Source organism: Taurulus bubalis (assembly GCF_910589615.1).
Source record: "Taurulus bubalis genome assembly, chromosome: 1".
Lineage (NCBI taxonomy): Eukaryota > Metazoa > Chordata > Actinopteri > Perciformes > Cottidae > Taurulus > Taurulus bubalis.
The window spans coordinates 18,360,097-18,377,596 of record NC_136589.1 but is presented as its reverse complement, the minus strand read 5'-3'; the positions used below and the strand labels follow the sequence as shown (position 1 = coordinate 18,377,596).

The 17,500-nt window shown below is 42.3% G+C and overlaps 2 protein-coding genes across 2 annotated transcripts in view; both read right to left on the bottom strand.

The window, feature by feature from the left end:
* The window catches only part of LOC306733748 (la-related protein 1-like), a 27,191-nt gene extending 19,659 nt beyond the window's left edge, over nt 1-7,532 (bottom strand). The window contains exons 1-6 of the mRNA XM_079215042.1: nt 7,412-7,532; nt 5,862-5,918; nt 5,107-5,320; nt 4,638-4,787; nt 2,052-2,171; nt 1,743-1,899 (exon numbers count right to left, since the gene is read on the bottom strand). Of these exons, the coding sequence (XP_079071168.1) occupies nt 1,743-1,899; nt 2,052-2,171; nt 4,638-4,787; nt 5,107-5,320; nt 5,862-5,918; nt 7,412-7,429 (716 nt within the window). The 5' untranslated portion in view covers nt 7,430-7,532. The remainder of the gene's footprint in view (nt 1-1,742; nt 1,900-2,051; nt 2,172-4,637; nt 4,788-5,106; nt 5,321-5,861; nt 5,919-7,411) is intronic.
* A 1,415-nt stretch (nt 7,533-8,947) lies between these two features.
* Nucleotides 8,948-9,542, bottom strand: LOC306742320 (uncharacterized protein; the record flags this gene model as incomplete). Its single annotated transcript, XM_079224676.1, has 1 exon — nt 8,948-9,542. Exon 1 carries the CDS (start codon nt 9,284-9,286, stop codon nt 8,948-8,950), a length of 339 nt encoding a protein of 112 aa, XP_079080802.1. The 5' UTR covers nt 9,287-9,542.
* Nucleotides 9,543-17,500: the final 7,958 nt, after the last annotated feature.

Genomic DNA, 17,500 nt, shown 5'->3' with positions numbered 1-17,500 from the left:
ATTTGCGGTGGAAAAAAAGTTAATAAATCGCAATACTATATATATATATATATATATATATATATATATATATATATATATATATATATAGCAATATCGTGATAGTATCGAATCGGGACCCAAGTATCGTGATAAAATCGAATCGTGGGACCTCTGGTGATTCCCACCTCTATAAATAATACGGTTAAGTAATGATACTTCATAATGAAATAGCTATAACAGATGTATAACAGATGAGTGGGAATATAAAAGTGAGGTGAAATTTGGCAACATAGTATAATATTAACTTTCCTAGTTTATACAACAATTATTAGGTTTTTTATGTGCATTAAAGTAAATGATGTTGAGAATGTTGGAATTTAGTTTTTTTGCTCTTTTTTCTTTAATTTCCATATAAAAATTAAAATGTAATAAAAAGCACAAGTGACAGTGATGTCATTCGATGCTCCGGGTATACATTTCAGTATTTTGTATAATAATATTTCTCAGGTTTGTTGTGCAGCAGTTCTTCTAAATGTTCCTGTGAGACAAAATAAACAAGGAAACGATGTGACAGGAACAAAGAAACCGAAGTCGAGGAAGAAAGCTCTCAGTATCCACACTTAAAGACACACACAGATGCTGCCCCCTCCACCCCCCAAGGCTGTCGTTATTTCAGGAGGAATGACTGGCTGAGTGAGCAGCCTGAATAACGCTCAAGAAGACGAGAGTACAAGAACGGCCCTCACCCTTCTCCTCCCCATGAAACACTGTTTTATTTTCCTCACATTTCGTCGCTCAGCATAAAACTCTCCCATCCCCTCTGAAGCACTCAGACTATATTTAGTATTTAGGAGGCCACTCCCCCACCCCCTTCTGAAATGAGGCCAGAGCCATCAATCAGGAGTAAACGGTGCCCCCTGCAGGCACAACACCCAGAGGAGCCCCACACACACAAAAAGAGAAGTTTTTATAATAGAAACTAATTCTGCTTCTATTTGTTGCTATAAGTGAGTACATGTTTTATTTGTGCATGAGTTCTTCTTTCTGGGGAAGAAAGTCAGATTATATTTAAGTCATTTTAGCATTTTTCCCAGATTTTCTCCACACGTCACGTCAGTTTGTATTAAAAAGATGTTTTTTTTACTTTATAAAGGCCACATTTTACAAAACAGACTCACTGGTTGATGCAATTTGCTGGTTTGTTGCCTTTTTTATTTGCATTGTTTTTTTACTTTTGGCTCTGTTATTTGTGTTGCTTTTCTTGGACTCTTCTTGTTGAATAGATTAAAACTCTCAATGGGATCATTCCAGTGAAATAAAAGATTAAAAAAAAAAAAATGTAACTGTTTTTCCATCATACTGATGAACCCGAACAAGCTTTCACATTACTTTATTTACTCACTCCCTCTGGTATGATAAATGGAGGAAATATGTTTAGTAGTAAAGGCTCTAAAAAACAAAAATACATACGAAGGGTGAAAGGAAACATTTGTCACGTTGAATTGTGAAATTCTTTTGCGTTGAACGTGAAAGATGCTGAGATAAAAATAAATGTAAAAAAATAACCTTAAAAAAAAAAATCTAAGATCATGTGTCCTTGCAATTAAACACAGCAGATGATGGAAATGACAATACACTTTTGTAGCCCTGCAGCTCTAAAAGAGTCTCAATAGAAGATAAAAACAACATTATAAAGTCTTGTTGCTGTTGCTGGGCGGTTTACCGTCTCGTGGAGAAGAGTAAATGTCTCAAACACTCACATCTGACGCTTGATGTATTCCTTGAGGAGCTTCTCGTCCACCGAGTACATCTGAGCTTTGATGCTGTCGCCGTAGTAGTAAACCGTGTTGTTGCCGCCGAACTCAGCAGGGCCCCGAGCGGAGCCGTCGGTCGAGTCCCGGGAGAACTCGTAGCGGCCTGGGGGGAGAAGAAGAAATATATGAAGGAAACGGTTTTAACAAAAAAGATCAAAACTGGAGAGATTCTCAAACATTGCATTTCTAAGTAGTCAGCATGACTCGTGCACTTTACAGCTGCTCGTATCTGCTGTATAAAAACTCAAACGTTACCTCGTCCGCGACCTCTACCACGGCCGCGACCTTTCCCTCGACCTCGGACTCCTCCGCGGACGCTGCCACCGTCGCTCCGCACGCCGTCGTCCACGAAGTCACGAGACTCTCGTCTCCAACCTGAAAATCATGGAATCGTTTTGTTTAACAAAATGTAATCTACATTTTTGACACTTTCTACAATGGAAATCAAATACTGTTCAGAAAGTTCTTTCAAACACTGTTACAGAAGTTCCCACATATGTGTGCACTTGTAGGTTGCTTTGCTTTCACCCTTCTGTCCAGTTCATTCCAAACCAGCTCCATGGGGTTTAAGTCCGGAGACTGTGCTGCCATTCCATGATTTGAAGCCTACAGCCTTGTTCGTTTCTTCTAAGGTAGCCCTGACATAGCCTGGAGGAATGTTTTGGGTCATTATCTTGCTGTAGGATGAACCCGTGACCAATGTTCCCTCTAATTTTTTTCTTCTTCTGAGCGCACATTTCAGCACTGTGAGCAATTCTCAACCACGCGACCTGCCGAAAATGACCACAAGCCTGCGTTAGCCATAGGGGATTCAAAGAGATGACAGCAAATGCATCAATATGTGTACAATGTTGATATTTATTCAATATCCTTTATAATGTCTGGACTTTGGGAACATTTGAATGATGGTGTTTTACTAGTCAGTTTAGTTGAACTTAAAGGATCTTTGTTGAACTTCAATAAGGGGAGGTTATGACTGGTTCACTGGTTATGACTGAAAATGATATATATAAAAAAATTAAAAGTATCAAAAGGTGTTTAGTCATTTCTCAGCAGGTACAACATTTAAGTGGAACTTCATTGAAAGAAAAATGCTAATGCAGTGCTTAACAATAATTATAGGCCTATTAAATTGACATGGTGTCATTTTTCCTAAAGGTAGCCTATATAAACAATTTAATAACTTCATATTTAAATATGTCTGAAAGTTTCATCCTACCTGTCTCAGTTTGGACTATTTCATCTAGCCACTCATGTTTGAACATTAGGCAGACCTTTTTCTGGGGCACCTGCTCTGCCTTTCTTTTCACCATGGTAGCCTATAGCTGCTGGAGCAGGGCCCGCCAAGAGTAGCCTAAACAGCGCCGGCCCTAGCTCATGTGGCGCTCTGGGCGAGCTTCGCTCCTGGCGCCCGGAGGAGGACAGCGGGGGTGGGGGATGCTAACGGAGGCAGAGCGCTAGCAGAGGTACAGAGACCGCATGTCGAGAAACGGGACGCTGATTGGCCAAGAAGACTCGACACGTCACATCAAAGATCTTATTATTGTGAAGATGGCTCACTCCTATCTCAGAAACACACACTGGCGCAAAAAAGATTTTTAACCCCTGGAAAAAAATTGTTTGTGCGGTCTGCAAAATGTGCGCGGTCTGAAAAATCTATTGCGCGGCCCCTTCGACTGGCCTGCGCGGCCGCGCACGGCTTAAAGGGAACACTGCCCCTGACCAACTAGGCGTATACCAGAGGGTATTGCATGGTGCTACAAAATGCTGTGGTAGCCGTTTTGGTTCAGGGTGCCAGTCACTCTGGCACCCTGAACCGCCGACTCTGGATCCAGCAAAAGAGCCCCAGACCACCACGCTTCCTCCCCCATGTTTTACAGTTGGTGTAACACACCGAGGAACCATCCTTTCTACTCGACGGCGAACAAAAACCCTGCTTGATGAACCCAAGATTTCAAATTTTGATTCATGGGTTAGATTTCGGTTCCCTGAAAAAGGCCTTTTTGTATAACTCTGAAATGTACATTATTTTTCAGTTTTTGGTAACCTAAAGATTTTTGTTTAACCTCTGGCAGTTTGCCGCTTACCTTTGTACCATTTCAGGTTATTCACTGGACTTGAACTGCTTAAATTTCAATAAAAACTGGAAAAATGGGGGTGTTCTAAAACTTTTGATCGGTAGTGTGTATATATATATATATATGCGCTTTTCTTTGTGCATTTGAATTAACCTGCAGAACAAAGTGGTAACGTTTGTGTTTATTTACGTTCTTTGTGACCTTGTGACCATCAGAACGTGATATGATTTTAATATTCTTGCTTCCTCTCGGCCGTGAACGACGGCGAAGTAAAGCGACTTGCAGGAAGAAAAATTAATACATTTGCAGAGCCGAGGAAGGAGGGAACTATTCAGAGAGACAAACAAACAATAAAAAACTCTGAGATTTAAATTGTAAGAAAAACTTCTCATGGTTGGATCGACCGGTTGCTCCTAAAGTTGTATTCTTATTGTGAGCAAAGACACACTTTTCACGCTCCTTTATGACCATAAATAATTAATAATAATAATTCATAGATTTCCCACTGTGAGAAAGAAAAAAAAAAAAAAAAAAAAAAAAAAAAATCACATAAATGTAATTGCTACCTCCGAATTTTTTATACTTTTTTTAGAAAATGTAAGAGTTTATAATAATAATAAAAAATTGTTTTCCAGTAAATTGGATTGCAATCTCAGAAAATGTAAGATGTTACAATCTCAAAAGAACAGATTTTTTTCTCTCCTAAATGAACCACAGAGTCCGAAAGGGGCGTGAACACAAAACCTGCTGCGTGGCCACTTACTCCTGCTGCTGTCAGGTGCCCGGTTACTACGGAGCGCGTGATTGGGCGACGCGGGGTCGGGCAAGTTGCCGGGCGGCTCCGTGGCGACCGGACCCCGGCCGGGCGTCTTGTCGTCGTCCATCGGCAGAGAAACCCACTTACGCTTGTTACCTGGCGATGACGCACAGCGGAAACACAGCAGGAGAGTTGGTTCCAAAGACGTTAACAAAGTACAAAAAAAATACTTTAAAGTGATTTCAAAACTGCTGGAACAAATTTTATGTATTCATTTTTTATGTAATTTAGAAAAAGGGAGAGCCAATCAGAAGAAGTGCAAACACTCGAGGCTCATCAGAGCAGATCATGTAATATAAATATATATATATTTAAAGAGTAGATTATATGAAAAACAATCTGCAGAAGAACCCTTTTACAGGAGAGCTGCATCCTTCAAGCTTCCGATCGTCATTGTGGATCAAGCAGTCCTCACCCTCGCCTCCCCTCTTCTTCAGACTCTTGGTGTCCGGCCCCCCCTTGGACCCGTCCCCGTCTCCGGGCTCCTCCCCCAGCGGGTCGGGCTGCGCCTCCTGGTTCTCCTTGCTCTCCGACTTCCCCTCTGTCCGGTCCCTCGTGGTCGCCGTCTCCTTGTCTCTGCGCGAGGAGGCCGGCTTCCTCCCGTTGTTGTTCAGGACATTTTGTTGCTGCTGGAGATGCAGATTCAACTGAATTAGCTCAATAACAAATAAAATAAATAACTCCTACAGATCAGTCTCTTGTTTAACTCCAGAACTTAAAATAAAAGTATAATCAGAACAATGGGAGGAGTCACAGGGAAATTAAAATATTACGTGAATAAACGTAGAGCAAGTAGAGGAGCCAGAAAGGGGCGAAGCAAGTAAAGTAGTTTGTGAAGCTTCGGGTTGCTCTGCACTAAAATGATTAACGTGTGGACATAGCTGACTGATATTGACTGAAAAAGAAAAGATATCTTTGATTCCTCGTCACAACCTTAAAAAGTGACGACAAAAATATGTTTTTTGTCGTTCCGATTTTTACATCAAATTGTTTCAGACTAAAGAAAACATTCTTCGGGCTCTCCTCGACGCAGGAAAGGAAGCTGTCGGTCAAACTGGTCAGCGGTTAAACAATTGCGCGCGACTAAATTAACAAATTCGTTTCGATTTCTGTGATTTTTTATAACTTCAACATAACCTGGAAAGTTATTCAAGCTAAAGTTGAACGTACCTCTTTGGCCAGTTCACCAGGTGTGGGCCAGTTTGTGATGTCACTGAAGTCACCGGACTGCAAACAAGAAGGAAGAAAAAAAAAAAACATTAAACAACAATCAGGAAACCCAAATCACCTGAACTCGGATTATTTTAACTCTGATTAACACCACTGTGAGGCGGAGGCGTCAGGTGCCTTCTGGTAGAAAAGGAAAACAGCTCCAATAAACAGTCTTGTGTTGCATTCTCAGTAATATCTCTTTTAAATATATGTTGGGAGAAAAATAGGTCTAATCTTTAATTTAAACTAAAACATATGAAATATACCAATGAAATTGAGCAAAACAATGTAATTTTATATTTATATAAAACTCAGACATTATTACGCCTTCTCTTCTTATTTTCACAATAAAAGCCTGAGACACAATATTGTGTAAAGGCCTTTTCATGCTTTTTTAAAATGATTAGACGACCATTTCCTGTAAAACAAACAGAGCCTCAGAGTTTCTCACCAAAACAAACATGAGCTGCGACTAAAGTGTTGAATTAGTTTCCTTCCTCAAACATTTGCAGAGGCGTATTTCTTCCTATTTTAAATACTTGTGTTTGCATCCCAGTTATCCAAACTTAACTCAGACTTTCTGCTTTGAGTCTCAAATATATAAATAAATCTACAATAAAGAGAAAATTATTTATAATGATCTTAAACTCATACTGACGACATGTCATGAGTTAAAAATCACAATTTACAGTGAAATTAAACAACATTTTGTACAAAACTCCCCAGAACGGAGGACTGAGTGATCATTAATTCAATCTCAACAAAATTATTTTGGCTCGATGTGATCTTAACTTTCTACAGGTGAGCGAGCTGTATTTAATATTTAAAACTAAACAAAAATCAGTTAAAATTAAGTTTATGTTTCACACGTAAAGCATTTGGTCTCAGGGAACACGTTAAATAACGTTATCAAAAATGCAACAGTGTTAATATTCTGGTATTATTATTGAAACATCCTGCAAACCTCAGACACATGACTTTGACCAAGAAAATTTTGAGAGAAAAACCCAACAACAAAAAGTTGCATTCTGGGGCAGCAAATAATGATTCCTGCAAAAATCCACTTCCTGTCTGAAAGTTAACGTCAATAAAGTCGCAATAAAGAGCCGCTCCGTTAAAAATGTTCCCGTTTCAAAACCATCGTATTAACATTCTGAATTTGTTCATATTCAGACGTTTAAAACTCGGAGCTTCGAATTTATTTATTTTTAAAACACTGGTGGGAAAAAAAAGTTGGAAAGGCAAACAGAACGTTTGACTTAAAGCAGCAAATGTTTGGCAACCAGCAGATGTTCAGTTCACATCCCAGCAGAAGAGACGGAGCTGGAATAAACACACTGAGACTCAAAAACACACGTCAACCATAAAGGCCACACGTGTGTGTGTGTGTGTGTTGCATTCATGGACTTAAACCCGTTGTCTGCAGCATTCGGACACCTTTTTGCTTTTGATAAAAACACAGAAACTTTCCCTTAAAATCAAAAAAAGGAAAGAACTTTTTTTTTTACCTTGCTGGATTTTCTCATCCTGGGTTTGCTGGCACGCACGACTTTCAGCGTGTTCTGTTGATCTGCAGATACAGAACGAAGAAGCGACAGCGTGACAGCAGTTTAGTTTTTTTAATCACTTTATTAAAAACACAATTAAACGACCGGCAGCAAGCAGGCAGCTCAACACTGAGCTGAGCGTCATCTACAGCTTCTGTCAGCACGGTTTGAGCAAGTATCCTCCCTCCCCCAGGGTGACGGCCCGCTGCATGCTGGGAGTGCCTATCGCTCTGCAGAGGATGGTTATGGGTGATAAGAGGGGGAGGGAGGGGTCTGAGCCTCTGTACAGTTACACTTGTAAAACGATGCCTGTGCTCCATCAGAGTCCAATATAGCCCCCCCCCCCCCCCGTTGGACGCTCTGTTCGGACTCACTTTCACCAACTCAAAGTTTGACGGGTCTAATCAATAAGTTTTTTCTGGGATCTCATGGGTAGTTGTCTCATTCTATGAGTGTGTGTGTTTAAATCTGTTTTGTTTGACAAATTACACTTTTTTTCTACAGATGCAAAGTTTCTATACATTTTGATATATATATATATGATAGAGAAAACAAACAATTTAAAAGGGGGACTCCATCTTATACTAAACTTCCATTAAGTTCGAGGCGACGTAAGAAAGTGATTTAAAAAATAAGTGAAAGGGTTAATATCGAAGGAGAAGAACACTGGATCCTACATCTCCCACAATGCAACAGGACCAACTTAAATGATGTTTATGACCAATTGCTGATTAAAGTAATATGTACTGGCTACCCCACTGGTTTTCTGTATTCCATATAATTTTAAACGTGTGTGTGAGACAACATTTGTCAGCAGGACATTTGGGCTCTGGGAACTTCCTACAATTAATGATTAAAAAAACTACACTAATTTAGATTAATCCAAATCAGAAGTTTTACAGCCACAACATTGCTACAAGTCGTCCAGCTGGCCAGCCAACCCTTTCATTGGTGCCACTGGTGGCTCTCTGAAAGTACCACTGGTGCCAGTGGGGAGCAGGAGACCGGTGGGAGGAACTGCAGGCCGCCCGGCCATTGGACATGAAAACGTGTCTTTGCAGCAGCAGCAGCAGCAGCTAGCCACTTAGCTTCATGATGTCTCATACACCGAGACAGCGCCTGCAGGAGGCCGACTGAGGCCCAGATGGCTCTGCAGCCCGCCCCCCCCCACACACACACACACACACACACTCACACGTGGTGCATGTAGCCGACATTACAGCAGGGGGCTGAGCTTTAGGAGGCAGAAGTTACAGGTAGGAAGAGGAGCGGAGCAACACGTGGTGTTCCAGCAACCCGAACACAGGTGGGGGACGGTGCACATGTGACCCCCAGCGAGTCCTCTTGACGTCCCAGTTTAGGAAAAACAAACACTTATTTCAAACCCGCAACAAATAGCCCAGATGAGTTTTAAAAATAAAAGTGGATTTCCGTGCAACAACAACCAGAAGCCGCGGTGCACGCAGCGTGCTGGAGGAGCACCACGGAGCGTCACGTTTAGAACGTTAAATACACAAAAAGATCAAATACACGACACTCGCCTTTCTCCTGGAAGCCCTGGGAGTTGTTGTGGATTATGTTGTTGTTGTTGACCGGCACCCGGCCCGTCGTCCTCTTCGTCCACGGGTTGACTTTGGGCGGCGGCGCCTCCATGACGCTCGCCGCCGCCTCGAGCTTCACGTCGGCGGCGTGGGGGTCCTCCTCCGCGGGGCTCGCGCCGCCGCCGCCGCTGCTGCTCTCAGCCCCGGAGTCGGGCCCGTCCGCCGGCTGCGGCGGCTCCCGAGGCCCCTGGTGCTCCTCCCCGGCTGTCAGAGACGAGCCGACTTGCGTGGCCATTCCTGCCGCGCGCTTCGCTACGGTGTGGGTCTCTGGTCCTCGCGCTCTCAACCCGCCGGAGAACTCATCCACGACCGAACAACTTTTTTCGGGCAGGGGGGAGGGAGGCGCTGCTCGGACCTCCTCGCGAGCCTGCTAGTTGCTATCCGCGAGCTAAACTGTTGTTTACCGCGCGGATCGGTGGTTTTACTCGTCAACAAGTCTCGTGCTCGGTCGCCGGGTACACGGCGCGCGCCCACAGCTGCTTCACCTGCGTCTTTTCCTGTCACTTCGTTCTTTCTCGATATAAAAACTAAACCCACGCGACCGCCTCGCCGTCTGTGTGCACGCGACCAGCTAGAGAGCTCGTGCAGCCAGCTGCTGGTCTGCCTGTAAACAGTGACTCTGCTGCCCCCTCCCTGCGCGGCCATGCGGGGGTACTGCAGCCCTGGGATTTAGGTTATAAAATACAAATTATAGTAAATATTAAAATTTGATAAAAATATCAATACCTCTGTGTAAAAAACATGTACATGCGATGCACACAAAAATATTACTCAAGTAAAAGTACAAGTAGAGTGCTGTCAGCAGTGGTGACGGAAGTAAGTACTATGCTCTTTTACATCAATAAAACTAGCAGTATAAGAGTGTAAAAATACTCTGATACAAGTAAAAGCCATGCATCAAAAATATTAGTTTAGTAAAAGTACAGCAGTATAAGCAACAAAAGGTATTTAAAGTATTAAAAGGTTAAGTACTCATGAAGAAATAGTGGAAGAGGTAGGTACACTTTGGTGAAAGTATTAGTATCACAGTGTAAAAATACTGCATGTAAAATATTATTTCAGTAAAAGTACAGGAGTATTAGCAACAAAATGTACTAAAAGTACTCAAAGCAATACTCTGTTACAAGTAAATCCCATGCATTCAAAATATGACTTTACTAAAAGTACAAACATTTAGCAACAAAATGTTGACATGATGAAGTGTTTACGTGTGTGTTTACATGGATGTATACAGTGTGTACATGTGAGGTTTTAACATACATTGATGTACAGTATGTACTTGTACATGTTAGGTTTTAAACATACATTGATGCCTACAGTGCCTGTGTGTCTTTAAACATACATTGATGTATACAGTGTACTTATACATGAATGTGTTTATTTTACTTGGTTGACATATTTGTGAGTCACAGGGTTGAATTCTTTAGACATTTAATCAGTGGTGGGCCATCAGGGCCAGCTAAGCCTTCTCTGCTGGCCTAAACAGAATCACAAAGCTATGAAATAGCTTTGTGATTTTGCTATAGCTATTTTATAATTACATTTTTTTTCACAAATACACAACATGTATTATAATTATTTTTCCTTATTAGCTTATTTAATCATTGCACCGCTCCTGTCTTCCTCTGTTCCTCTCCTTCCAGCCTGCAGCGCTGCTTTCAGTGCAGCTGGTTCGAAGGAGAAGCTTTCATCCAATCAGATTTTCTCCTCCTGTGTCTCTATGTCAGCAAAACAGTTTAAACTGGCTTTTGCAGATTAAAGTACACGGAGAGTGGACGTTGTCATTGATTGTCATAGACTTCAACAAATCAGATCTTTAGTTTGAAAAGCTGGGTGTATTCTTTGACGTGCCCATCTGTTACTGGAACTGAAGCGCACCGATAAACTGTACAACCGCGTTGCTGAACTGTTTGTTAACAAAGAGCGGCAGATGGACTTTGTCTTTAAGTGAACAACATCTGGTGAGTGAAGTGCTTTTGAGTTTTTCTGCAGTAGCGTTGTGTTAATGTGTCTATGGTGCTGTTTTTATCATGGATTGTTTTGTCATGTTAACTAAATGTGACTGGTTATTGTAGATGTGGACCAGAAGTTGGCTGGCCATAGGGGATACGGTAGGCCATCGGGGTTGGGCTGGTCAAGTGGGTCAGTCAGGACGCACAACATCGCCGAGGCGAGGTTGGAGGCATCCGACCAAGAAACGCTGCGTAATTGCGCATTGCTCAACGGGAGTGTCCGCTGTCTCCTTTCCCTTTTTTTCCTTTGGCAAAGCGCTTAAAATAGCTCCGCAGGTCGGCCCCCTTACACCGTGTGACCTTCCTCCATGCCCGTAATAGTGCAAAAAAATCGTCCGTATAGCTGAGTGAGTGTCTGCTGTCGACACATGATCATGAACTGTGCAGTGGGCAGCTCCCGGGACCCTTTTTTCACCCTGTCTGCCCCTGATGTAGACTATACGGCACTGAAGGCCTAGGTAGAAAATGCACAGCCCGCCACTGCATTTAATGAAATGTCAGAAACGTTTTTTATTGTATCTCATCATAGAGACGCAACTAATGCACAAACAAAAACACAGTTATTGGTCAACGTGTCGATAACAACACGAGTCAGAGTTGGGCTGGAGGCTCTGACAGGGATTCAAACCCAGGACTGGCTCCTCCATGCTGGACTACAGACGGGTCACCACGGAGAGCAGAGCCATCAGCGCCACGGAGAGACCCCGCCGCGTCGGTGCACACGACTCCACCTGTGGCCGGGTGTAGATGTAAGGGTGCTCCTGGAGGAGGAGGAAGAGGAGGAGGAGGAGGAGGAGGATGTTATGAGCTCCAAGAACACGAGCTGAAGACCTCCCACATGATCTGTACCTTTGTGGGGCAGATGAGTTCCACCGGCTCAGAAAACGTCTTGATCATCACTTTCTCTCCCACCGGCTGGAACTGAAGAGAAGTGTGTTTAATTCTGATGTTTTTAGCTCTAAATGCATTAACACTGAATATTTGATACATTTCAAACCCAATTTAAGTCCCTATTTTTCTCAAAAATATTCATACACATAGATTATATGTAGATTATTTATCATGCAAGATAAAAAAAAACAGGATTATTGTAGCACTGCTCATTTGTTTTTATGTGACTTGTATATGTTTTTATGTTGTTTTTCACTTTTGACTGTTTTTTTTGTGGTCAAAATGTTTACGCTGCCAACTTTACTAGAACCTTGTAGAAGAGATTAAAAATCTCAATGGGATTATTCCGGATAAATAAAGGTAAGTTAAATATATTAAATACATGTAATGAATTCAATACATTTAATACATATATTGAATACATTAAATAAATTGAACACATTAAATAATTAAATAAAATTAATCTGTATTTCTGGTGACCCTACAAGGAATCTTATCCCAAGCAAACCTTTGTAATCAAACCCATATTTAATAGTCATAAACAGTCCACCATGTTGTTCCACAGCGCCTTCGCCAGCTCCTCGTGGCCCTTAACAGTGAAGTGGAAACAATCTGCCGTGAAAAAGCTCAAGTCGATCATCCCGTCCTGGAGCACAAAGAGAAGCACTAATAAATTATGATGAGTTGTAAATCGTGGAGGTGTCGGTGGCGTGAGACTCACAGGAAGCAGAGGAAGTCCGGCCTTCTCTAGATACGGCTGCAGAACCACAGCAAAGTCCTCTCTGACATAGCGCTGGCCGCGCAGAAGCTCCTCTAATCTCCTCTGGAACAACCAGGAGAGGCGTGACTCAGACTTTTACTGCCCGGCTGCACGACATCACCGTCGTGGGTCGAGTGTCCAGAATAAACCGTCTGGTTATCTTTTTATTATCTTTCATTCACTCACCTGGAACTCAGTGTTGATCTCAACCAACTCCTGCAGCTCGGGGGAGTCTTCTTCAGGCTGAACGAGGCACGAGCAGAAGCTCCTGGGAGCAGATTATCAGATTATTATCAGGTTATTAACAGGTTATTATCAGCTTTATTATCAGGTTATTAACAGGCTATAATCAGATTTCCAATCAGGTTATTAACAGGTTATTAACAGATTATCACTATGTGGGATTATCAGGTTATCAAATTAACCGATAATCACTCCACTACTTTCTTTTTAACATAATTTGTTTGTAAAGATTGTCTCCTGCAGTTCCACTGCATAGGTTCAAGTGAAACAACAGGTGGAACAACAGGTAACTTTTGCAGCTGACAGCCGAGCGTCGGCCTCCGGACGTCTCTAAGCGGCTTCATGGGGAGAATCTGCACCGCGTTCACGATGGTCCTCGGGATCTGAAACCAGGGGAAGTGTTTTAGGTTATTTAACGTCTGCTCGTCCTCTTTCCTCGTTCTTCACAGGTTCAGCATCGAGGACAAACTGTTCCCAGAACAGCAGAACGGAGGAACATTAATTCATATACCAACACATTCAGGTGATGACTTTAAACAAGAGAGGCTCCACAACACGGTTCCCAGACAGCAGTGTTTTCACTCAATGAAACCGCCGTAATAGTTCCTTGTTAGTAATTGGGCTTGTAAGTGGAGCCCTGCCTTTTCTTTTTCTTTCTATTTTTAGCCACGGGCCTGTGGGGACGGGCTGAATATCTTCACTGGTCTTTCAAGTCTTCATTAGAGGACTGGAAGTAGAGAGACAAAGTCTGAAGTACACTTTTGAGGAACTTGTACTTTACAACAAGGAAGTGTCATGTTGTGTTGGTTCTGGCGCCCCCTGTGGACTAAAGTGGTAGTGTCTGAGCACCAGGGTACCTTTAGAAAACCTCTCATTCTACTGGAGCCGGGTCTGATCTGGGTATGTCCACGGTGGACTGGTCTCTGCTGGACTTGAGTCTGTCCATGGTGGATTGGTCTCTGCTGGAGTCTGACCTTAAGGAGGTACTGGTGAACCTGCATGATGTCATCTGGTTTCACCAGAATCTGACCCGGTAGCTCTGATGAGGAGCTTTAAGAAGAACTTTATAGAACCAGACCATCTTCTCTCTGGTGGTCTGTTTACTGATGGAGGTCTATAGAGGACCAGGACTACACTGAGGTCTACAGAGGACCAGGACTACACTGAGACTGGTTCAGGACCAGGTAGAAGTTCCTCACAGTCACTTTAGGTACTTGTTCTGAGGACTTCTTCCACCACGAGCTTTGTGCTCATAACTAGTTCGTACGACAAAGTTTTCTGACCTAAAGGAAAACAATCTAAAATAAGAACACTTTGAGTTCACAGAGTTTGAGGGTAAAAAAGACGATCCGTAAAGGATCGTGATCATTTTGGACGGCTAATATGTGTGAGGTCAGACACTAGAGCGGAGTCTTACCTCCTTCATCATCATGTCCAGAGCTTCGGTCAGGTGCTGAATGAAGCCGTCGGGAGAGAACAGCGTCTGTGGAGAGGGAAGACGAGGGCTTTGGCGTTATTCTTCCTCTTTTTTTAAAAAGATATATCTTTAAAAGTCTTTGGAGGGAATGTTGCCAGTCAGCAGGATTCTGGAGAAACTACTGGTCCGATTATCATGAAACTTGGTGGAAGGGTTTCACCTCGGATCAGAACCATGGGGTGGACACAAAAAGGATTTCTGACCTTGATGAAGGTCGCCGTGCCCTTTGGTTCTCCATCTATAGGCCTAATATATCCCAAATACTTTCCACTGCTATATACCCGAAATAGAAGGTTATGTGTTTTGGGGTTTTCTTTGTTCGTTTGTGTGCTCGTCATTGTGGAGAAATGCCATGAAACTTGGTGGATGGGTGAAGCACGAGGCCGAAGAAGAATTAATTTGTTTTTGGAGCGCCGGCACAAATGATTCATTACTTTCATGACCACAGCCAGATCAGGAACCATTGTTTTTGTAGAGATTACAATTATTCTATTGTGCAAACCGCATCTTTATGGAGCCTTGGACGCTCCAAAAACTCACCATAGTTTGGCCCAAAGGATCTTTTGATGTTTGTGAAATTTGGTGGGATCATTGCTCTCAACTTGAAGAACAGGAAGTCAGTCATTTTGGATGTCGTGAGGTAATTTTAATTCTACCAACATGTGTTTTTGAAGAGCTGGTCTGAATCACGTGGCGGAAACGTAGATTCTTTTTGACTTTTTTTGCGCAGGCCCTTGCCCTTAAAGAGTTCAAGTTAAAACCAAGCTAGAAAGCAATGTTTTCTCCGCCCTCCCCGTTTATAAGTTTGACACACTCTGCATCACCGGTGAGTGTGGTTGGACCTGGAACCACAAACAATCACATCCAGCTGAGCAGCACAACAAGTCCAGACCTTTTCAGAGGACGGATCTCTCACTTTGTCTTTACAGTAGTCGCAGATGTCGTTCATGCCGATCAGCATCGTCACGACCTTCCAGTCCTCCTCGAAGTTCAGACCCTGAAGGAGAGGATGTGAGGTGCTGAACGTCGCAGCAGGAAGAGAACTGAGATCGTTAGAGAGACTAGAGGCGAGCAACGAGACTTACCGGATAGGACTTGAACGCGTCGATCATGTGTCTGATCTGATCGGAGACGTTTCTGCAGAAAAAACGTCATCTTCAAATCATTTGGATCTTTGAACTTAAAGAAGACACTCAGTGTTTCCTACAGTTGCATGATGAAAATTATGTTTTTATTATATATTTTATTTAATTATTTACTAGTCTCATGTACGCTGTCTGCATATATCTGTATATTTTCCCATCTGGGGATCAAAAAAGTCCTAATTTTATTGTACATTTTGACATTACATTGCATTATTTGGTTATTTAACACATTTCTACACATCTAACCACGCCGCTCACAGCTGAGTTTCAGCAGAAGAAACAAACACTACAGACAGCTAAGCGCTCACAGCGTGTTGTGGCCGGTGACGGCGAAGTTGAAGCCGGTCTCGTTGACGGTCGTCGGCCGACCGTGGAAAGTCGTCGCGAGCGACGGGCCGAGCAGTCCGGGATTGAAGAGTCTGAAGATATCTGGACAGAGAAACAATCAAAGGAATATTTACCAAAACAAAATGCTTCATGAAGACACAGATTGTCATGCCGGACTGAAGGGCTTTTAGTTTTAACTTCTTGATGGTTCTTGGACTCATAAATAAAGTAATCGCTCAAACCGACATTATATAGCGAGCGTTGGCCGGATAGTTTAATTGGCTCTTCAGATTTTTGCGAATTGAAACGATCATGTTGTGACTTACTTGCTAGTGTAATGACATTCTGATAAGTTCCATATCCTCCGATGCTGAAGAAGAAGAAGAAGAAGAAGAAGAAGAAGAAATCATCTCAAAAAGTTAGTAGATCTATAAATTATCATAATGAATGGACCATGTTTGAATTTGGTTCTCTCAAAAAAAGACAAAAAAAGTATTCTGACAAAAGGAAAAACGGCTTTTAAGTCTGAAAGACATGCAATTTCAGTTTTTTTCCTTTCGTTTTTGGGGCTTAAACCAATGAATGAACTATCAAAATGGTCACAGGCCCATGAAGTAAATAACAAACGTCCAATATCTGATTCCATTCTTTTCTTTGCTCGTTGGGTTCAATGATCCGCCAATGGGTTTAAACCCTCAATCATAACCTCGAATTGGTTCCAAAATAAAACAGGAGTATCTGTGTTTACCTCCAGGACACTTGGCGAAACTCAAAAGGAATCGAGAGAATGGTGGAGCCGTTGGCGCCGATCGCCGTCTGCAAATAAAAACACCAAGACGATATTTTCCATGAGCAGAAACTCAATGATTCAATGATAATAACAATAACACGGCTGGAACGTGAACGAGTACATTTACTCAACTACAGTACCTAAGTACTTGTAATTTAATGCAGTATTTCCATTTTTGGCTACTTTATACTTCTACTATGCTAGAATTCAGAGGATAATATTGAACTTTTTGCTTTACTACATATCTTAGATATTACTACTCGTTACTTATAATGCCACCTTTACCAGCTGCAACACTAAAGTATTGTTTTAATAATCTAATTAAATTATATACAATGTTTCTAAACGGACCATTCTGCTTAATGAGTACTTTTACTTTTGTTGCTTTAAGTATATTCTGATGCCAATACTTTTGTACTTTTACTACAGTAATATTTTGAATGCAAGACTTCTTTTAAATAGGTTGACATTAAGGAGTGAATTGTTTGTCTGCCTCCTACCTCCTGCCATGGCGGCCCTGCTGATGTCCCTCCTCTCTACCTCCTTCTGCTGACAGGAATCGTGGATGTGCCTGTATCGTAGTCCATGCCTACTACTCATTATATGAATAATTTCTGTCATATTCATTGAATGTGCTGTAACTCTGTTACGTTGGTCATTCTGGTCACTTGACATCTATTGCTTCTGTCCATTCGGGGAGAGGGATCATCCTCTGTTGCTCTGCTGAAGGTTTCTTCTTTTTTTCCCCATGAAAGGGTTTTCTCTATTTTTGGGGGGAGTTTTTCCTGATCCGATGTGAGCTCC